The sequence below is a fragment of the Apodemus sylvaticus genome, chromosome 7 (genome assembly GCF_947179515.1).
Source record: "Apodemus sylvaticus chromosome 7, mApoSyl1.1, whole genome shotgun sequence".
Classification (NCBI taxonomy): domain Eukaryota; kingdom Metazoa; phylum Chordata; class Mammalia; order Rodentia; family Muridae; genus Apodemus; species Apodemus sylvaticus.
The window spans coordinates 50,155,884-50,163,976 of NC_067478.1; the positions used below are offsets into that span (position 1 = coordinate 50,155,884).

The window sequence follows — 8,093 nt, forward strand, 5'->3', positions numbered from 1 at the left end:
GGAGATGAGGGGAGAAGGCACTTAAATATGATCAAAATACATGGAATGCATGTATGCAATCCTGAAAGCAATTACTAAAATGATCATATCAAAACCTAATATGGAAAATTGAATTAGATTCCTAAACTATTTAAATTTTCTAGATTTTATTAGTAAATCAAATAGTAAAATCTTGACCATACCTTAAGAGTGCCACAAGAGCCCCTTTGTTTCAGCACCCTGATAACTCCACATTGCCTGAAGCAGACTTGAACTCTCTGCTAACACTGCAAGGCTGTTGGACAAAACTGGTCCCAGGATAGAAGACTTAAGAACTGAAAACAAAAGCACATCCACAGACAGAAAACACATTTGCAAGATGTCCTCATAGATGAACCGTCTGTTTGGCTAAAATTTTCTATTGCTTAAGGAATATCCTTCCAAAGGTCCAAAGTATTATTTAAAAAATTAAAAATAAAACAATAACAGTACTAAATTCATGCTGTGTATCTTTATACCAAACTGGCACAAGTATTTAAATTTGATATTTCCTTCAGAAACCACATATCCAAAATGGTCAGGGATATTAGTTAACAACACGTGAGCAAGAACACCACACACAGTCGGGCCGATATGGTGAAATCAGGTAAACCCCAGGTGGTTGCAAAATGGTGGTGGCTGTTGCTGCTGTTGCTGCTGCTATTGTTGTTGTTTTGTTTTTTTTAGTGAAAGAAGCAGAAAATAGATCAGACCTCATCTACTTAGGACACCAAGCAGTTCTCTGCATACGAGACTCATCCAAAGAGTCTCAGAAAGGCAAAGATTTTCAATTTGAATTCTCAAAATTTCAGATTCAAGATAAGAGAAGTAAAATAAGACTCTCGATTTTAACAAGCACCTCAAGCAATCAGCTGCACTGGTCCTAGCAATAAAATTTATGTCTACAGGCTTGGCCACAAACTCCTTTTTATCACCTGAGCCATTTTGCCAGCCCCATCCAGTGATTTCTCTTTCCTAATATTCTTAACTGCTTCACAATGAAGTTTAGGCCTTTCCTGCCAGAAAAGGTCCTGCAAAGTTGAACAACTAAGATGTGAAACTTCACAGACTACAGAATTCAAGGAGATCTTCCAGCTGTTTGATCAAACAGGTAATGGTAACATACTATACAGCCAATTTGGGGACATGATGAGGGTCTTGGGTCAGAACCCTACCAACACCACAGCGCTCAAGGTCCTGGGGAACCCCAAGAGAGATGACATGAATGTGAAGGTGCTGTACTTTGAGCACATCCTGTCCATGCTGCACACTGGGGCCAAACACGAGGACCAGGGATCTTATGGGGATTGGGTTAAAGGCCTTCGTGTATTTGACAAGGACAGAAATGGTACTATAATGGGTGCTGAAATCTGTCATGTCCTTGTTTGGGTGGATGACAGAGGAAGAAGTAGAGATGCTAGTGAAGGGCATGAGGACAGAAATGATTATATCAGCTACAAAGAGCTTGTCTGTGTCTGGATGGTGCTGAATGGATGAGGACATTTCTATGTCTCCAGCCTGTGCCTTGCAAGTGGTCAAATTTCTATGTGGCCCCAGAGGATCCCCAGGGTCACCTCCCACAGCACTCTCTTCTTTATTGACTTCACCAAATAAATCTGGTCTCTTTTTCAAAAAAAAAAAAAAAGAAAAAGAAGAAGAAGAAGAAGAGGGGGAGAAGGAGAAAGGGGAGGAAGAAGAAAGGAAGGAAGAAAGGAGGGAGGGGGAGAGAGAGAGAGAGAGAGAGAGAGAGAGAGAGAGAGAGAGAGAGAGAGAGAGAGAGAAAGAAAGAAAGAAAGAAAGAAAGAAAGAAAGAAAGAAAGAAAGAAAGAAAGAAAGAAAGAAAGAAAGAAAGAGAATGAACTTTAAATCGAGTCTGCTCATTGAAGGGGTCCTGCTACAATAATTTAACCAATCAATAATGTATATAGTAATCATCTGTATATAGTAATTCAAACCCTAGCCTGACCCAGAGAAACCATCCAGGGACCTAGAACATTGGCCCTTGTACAGTGTGAGCTTTGAAATCCCCATACATAAGACCATACATATATGGTCACCCTCTATTGTGACCATGAATTTTCATTAAAATCACTATTGTGTTTTGGTTTCAACTTACTCCAAAAGCCCTTCAGTAACTTGTTCACCCAGGAGTTAAAATTCTATTTCTAAACTTGTTTGGAAGAATTTATTGGTTAATTTTCTCATTGCTGTTACAAAAAGCTACTTAAGGTTTATTTTGGCCCCAGTTTGAGGGTACAGTCTATGATTGTAACTGCCCACAGTTACATCGAATGGGTTACCTGGAAGGGAAGCTGGGGATGTATGGGAAGGCAGCAAGAAAAGAACTAGACCAAGACAACAGTTGCTCATCAAGGTCCCAAAGTTTAATGGAGGACTCACAATTTAAATTTTCAGGCAAGACTGCTCCCCCAAATTCCAAGGTCTGTTCAGGAAAACTGGTCTGACTGCTTGGCAAGCATTGGCTCCACTGCTCAGGCGGGGTGGGTCACCTGCTTAATTTAGGAATTTGTAGATCTGGAGGAAAAACCGTTTCAAACAAACAAGGTCAAGTTCAAACAAACCTGTTTGAACTTGACCTTGATCAGAGTGCTCCACCCTGGGAGAAGGGGGATTATGGCTAACACAAGTCTGGAATTCCCTCTCAAGGCCTGGGAGGGAAAGGCATAATTCCTCCCTTTTGATTTATTAAGAATTGACTGGACTGGGGCAAAAAATTTTATTATGCTCCATAGTCCTGTCTGGGAATTATGGTGGCAGACGGTCCTGCCTGTTTTAGGTCAGAATTCTAGACTTTCTCTTACCCGTCATTGGAAAAGCATGTGCAGTTTTTTTGTGTTTATTTGCACAAACACGGCCTTTAGCATTTATTATAAATAAACGTGGCCTATAGACACACGTTCCTGTCTTAGGTTGATGAAAGATCATAGAATTTCATTTACCCATCTCTGGCTTGCAGGCCTTCAAAGCACACCTTCCCCCCCCCCCCCCCCCATATCAGACCAAAGTCACGTGGATCTAAATAAATGCACTCAGGAGAATTGTCATGGGCCAGGTGAACCAGGGTGGAAACAACCAGCCTGCTTAAAATACAAGGTCAGAAATTAGAAGCAAAACAGGATTAACTTGTCTGCAGATGTCCCAAGGTATCCAATTCAGTTGTAAATTAGCAACTATAAGACACAAAGCCTGGCTTCCCAGTGTTTGGGAAGTGGTTTTGAAAATCAACAGAAAGACTGTGGTTTTTTTTTTTTTTCAGGTAAGTGCCAGATAAGTCAGAGATAAAGGTTTTTAGCCATCCTTAGTGTTTGGAATCATACTTACTAGAAGATCTGGGATCTGTGTCCACTTGACGAATCCATCTCTCCAGCAACCATCAGGCTGAGTCTTCTTTTTGTGAAAAAATACAAACAGAACTTTTTCCCATATTAAAACAGGGTCTGGACCATTTCAGGTATTAATTAGAGGGTCCCACCATTTAACCATGGCAGAAGAATTGGAAGTGAGTGAATGCCAGTGCAGAATGACCTTTAGCATCAGTTTGCAAAAAATTAAAAATAAATAAGACAAAAGCAAGAGGTGCTTTTAGTGACCTTGGAGGGTATAATTCCCCTATTTTTGTTTTTAAAAGCCAGTTTTTCAGAGTGCAATGACCCTGAGTGAGAACACAGGACCAGTGGATATTAGGGACTTGCCGACTTAAAAAGGACCTTCAAATCAGGGTGTGGTTTTTCATGCGTCCTTCTCAAAAAAGGAGAGTATATAAATTCTGTGTTACAGTATGACCTCATGGCATAATTTACCCTGATTCTATTCTATAATACATGAAGAAGTATTTTATTTATGACCCTAAATCATATTTAGCTCTCACCACATCCATAACATCTAAATAGGAATTCGCTGTCATTGCCAATAGGAGTAACTTGTCATCCTACTTTCAAAAGACTAGTTATATCTTGCTAAGAGATCATGTGCTGTCTCACCTAGAATACATGTCTTGCACAGAATAGACATTTTCTCATAAAGACACATTCTAATTACCTCTCGCTGTCATTAAACTCATTATTACCATGTAAAAGTTTGAACCAGTAATAGTTTATTTAGCAAATGGACTGTGAGATTTTTATTTATATATGGAGACAAAGAGAACAGACTATTACTGTTAAATTTATTGATATTGCTATACTTTCCAGAGGTTTTGGGGTATAATATTATAAGCACACACAACTGGAAATGGTTTCTACAACTTCTTTTCTACTGGTTAAAAATTTGTGCTTAACCCTTGTCCTACATTTAAAGAAGCTGAGGTTGAAGAACATCCTGGACACCATGCAGAAAAAGGAAACTGGAGTTTGGAAATGAGGATGTAAACATGGATTTACCATATGTGCTTCTATCCACATTTACTAAAGCATGAGAAATACATTTGTGAGAAGAACACTGTCGTCTGTACAGTGACCTGTCACTGTTCTTCCCTGTAGACTGAGTATAATGAAAGAAGACATCGCTGATGTTATTGCCACCTTTCAGTGGAGGCAGCAGGATTCTGTTAGAGTTAAATAAATAAATAAATAACAGTGACAGTCAATACCTATCAGAGAAAAGGGGAATAAAGTTTACATAAAGAGCAGGAGGGCAACATGACATTCAGTATTACTCAAAAGGAGGGATTCTTTGCAGTACTGAGACATAGTTACCTTAAGAATGAAACAGCTAGACAGCCTTCTAAAACCATGCTGAAAACATCTCCAGAAAATCCCCAGTTTAATGACTAGAAACCTATGCAGTAGAGTGTTGACACTCATGCTAATTCCAGACCTTGGTGAGTTTGCAGACCTACTACCTCTTGACTGATGGACAAATCAAGTCCTTTTGAGAAAAAATTCTCCAGCATTGTCATAAGTGTGTGTGTGTGTGTGTGTGTGTGTGTGTGTGTGTGTGTGTGTGTGTGTATAATCTTCCCCAAAATGATCAATGTCATTTGTGACAGTAACAGAGTATTTGAAAAAACTAAACACTTTCAATTTTTCAAAAACTGTTAGATATTGGAAATTGTCATTACATAAAGCAAATAAAATAAACTTAATATCTCCAATCTTCTCATATTACAAATAAAGAAATTACATTTCTGAGAAGGTTAAATGACTGGTCCATGATCAGCAAATGACAAGACCAGAACTGAAAGCTGATCTGCTAGAACATCATATATGGCTTTACTTAAAATGGAAATTAGTGAATAAAGATTGGGGCTTTCAAATGAGTGATTTATCAATAGACAAAAATAATAATAAATCTCATTCTTCTTTTACATCACTTCCTAAGTGTGTTCAATTCTTGGGGGCTAGTCATACATACCATCCTAATATATTAGTTAAATTTGTTGATCTAGCCGATTACCATGTATTTCTTTTGACTTTTTTTCCCCCTTAAACTAGCAAATAGTATGTTTACTCCTATATCTATATATCTATCAATAGGTTGATCAATCTATCTATGTATCTCTTTCTCTCTTATATTAGGAGCCAAAAGAGATCTTTATTTCTTGTCTTTACTATATTACTTAGAGTGGCAAGGAAAAATTGGTCAAGGTATCCAAAGTACAGAATTTCCAACTGGATGTTTAAAGAAATGACAAGTGAAATGAATGGTGAATGTCTAAGTGGGAAGTTAGGAGGATTTTCATTTTCTGAATGATCCCAATCCCTAGCTGTGGTGATTTGAATATGCTTAACCCAGGGAGTGGCATTATTCAGAGGTGTGCCCTTATTGGAGGAAGTGTGGTACTGTGGCAGTGGGCTTTGTGATCCTTCTCCTAGCTGCCTAGAAGACAGACTTCTCCTGTTGGTCTTCAGATCAAGATGCAGAACTCTTAGCTCCTCCAGCACCATGCCTGCCTGGACACTGATGTGCTTCCTGCCATGATGATAATGCACTGAACCTCAGAACTTATAAGCCAGCCCCAATTAAATGTTGTCTTTATAAGAGTTGCCTTGGTCATGGTATCTCTTCACAGTGATAGAAACCCTAACTAAGACACTAGCTATGCTATTCCACTGGACCAAACCTGGTACAATCTAAAATAAATATGCACATTCTAAAGATCATGGAAATTAAAAGCTTAGTTTAAAAGAAAAATTAGTATGTATCAGAAAATTGAAATTCATAATCAAGTGTATATGTCAGCTTTCTTCATACTAGAAGTACACTGTGCAACAGATCCCACCTCAAAGTCAGCTTTGAAAACAAAACACTGCAGTGCAATGCCAATTTTGCTCAGTCATAAGTGCTCTGGACCATGTAGCCCTCTTGAAATTGCTGGAAATTTTAGCTATCAGATCAAGGTCACCAGGACTGAATTTGATTTTGGCATATCTAATACTGAGATTAAAATGATAAACTTAAAACAAATGACCATGATATGAACAAACAATGCTTATGTAAGAATTTTTAAAAAAGAAAAGACTTAGATACAAGTTCTTAAACACCTCTTTCTTCAACCCCAGATTATAGATGCTGCTCAAAGGGAGGCCAAGATGATGAACTAGGACCAGATCCGTAAAAGCCCCTAATTAAACCCAAGTTTAGGTGACCAAAGAAAATGGCACTTACATTAATTACTCCCTTCTCAGACCACTATCTTGGAACATGAGGTGATGTAAGAAAACAACAAATTATTTGGAGTTCAGTTCCAAACAAAGTGATCATTGGCTATGTATGTAAACTTGGCTTATCTTCTCTAAACCCATCTGGACAATGGGAAAGGCAACACCACCCTTCTTTTCTGCTATTATGAACATGAAATAAACCATCTAGATCTTTCAGAAAACGTGCAGCATCTCATACCTATCTAGTGAATGATGGTCCCTGTTAGCAATACATCCCCAGCTCCTTTCATTTTAGAAGCAGAAGACTGGAAATGAAGACTTTGATCAGCAGTGGCTGTCAGCACACCACAGGACAGCAAAAACAAAGAGTGAAAGTAAACCAGATATTTTTCTGATGGGTTTCCCTTTGTATGTGACTTGTGGTTTTTCTTCTACAGCCTTCTGTATCCTCACTTTGCTCTGATATTTAGTATTTTAACAATTATATACCATGGGGAATTTCTTCCCTGATCTTGTATATTTGGTGTTCTGTATGCTGCTTATATCTGCAGGCTTTCCTTCTTTTGGGGAAGTTTTCTTATATGACCTGTTCAAGATCTTGCCTGTACCTTTATCTGAGATTCTTGAAATTCATCTATGCCTATAGTTTGAAGTTTTGTGTTTCTGTGGTGCCCCATACCTCCTTCATTTCTCTGTCATGCACTTTTTAAAGTATTTCATATTCTTTGCATGAGTGGTTCAACTCCTCTCATTTATTGAGATTTAAGTTTCTTCTTTGTAGTATGACACAACACACATAAATAGCTGTTTTAGTTCAAAGATGCTGCTTGCTGCTTTGTATATTTCAGTACTAGAAATAACTATTGAGGTAGCCAGTCACCCACAAAGCTCTAATGATAGCATTACACCAAGAGTCTCCCTGACTCAGCTTGTTTTCACCTAGGTATCTGTTCTCATTCACCATCATGGAAATTAAATACAACAAAGACTTTTGTCATTCTAGCTTGACAGTGTGATATTATAGCTGGTCTCATTCAAAGGAGATATGAAAACTTTATAGGGCTCCAAAAATCATCAACTCCTCCCAGCTTGGGAGGCTTCACGAGGAGCTGAGTGGGACCTATGTACCAATAGAGAAGGCAAACACCCATGTCTTTCCTTTAAATTACAGTTGGAAAAGACGTTACCCTATATACATCAAGCCTCCATTGGACCTAATCATCAATTACTTAATTTTGCCCCCTCATCACCCAGAGGAGCCCCAAAGTCTAGGAATCCATCAGCCGCATGGGCTCCACATAATTCTTCCTTGACTACCTTGTTCCAATCTACCATCCCCAGGGGCCCTGTGCCATCATCTCCGGTAATTCTTTCCATCGTTAATGCATCTGCCTCTGCTTTGCTCCTTAAGGAACAGGAGACTAATTCATCTAAATATGTAGGATGCTGGAT

General features: G+C 38.7%; 1 protein-coding gene across 1 annotated transcript; it reads left to right on the plus strand.

The window, feature by feature from the left end:
- Positions 1–1,089: 1,089 nt before the first annotated feature.
- On the plus strand, positions 1,090–1,515 carry LOC127689884 (myosin light polypeptide 6-like). Its single transcript, XM_052189438.1, has one exon. It carries the CDS (start codon positions 1,165–1,167, stop codon positions 1,513–1,515), a length of 351 nt encoding a protein of 116 aa, XP_052045398.1. The 5' UTR covers positions 1,090–1,164.
- The last annotated feature ends 6,578 nt before the right edge of the window (positions 1,516–8,093 follow it).

Coding starts and splice junctions, on each gene's coding strand:
- LOC127689884 (XM_052189438.1), top strand. CDS start 1,165: ATGATGAGGGTCTTGGGTCAGAACCCTACCAACACCACAGCGCTCAAG.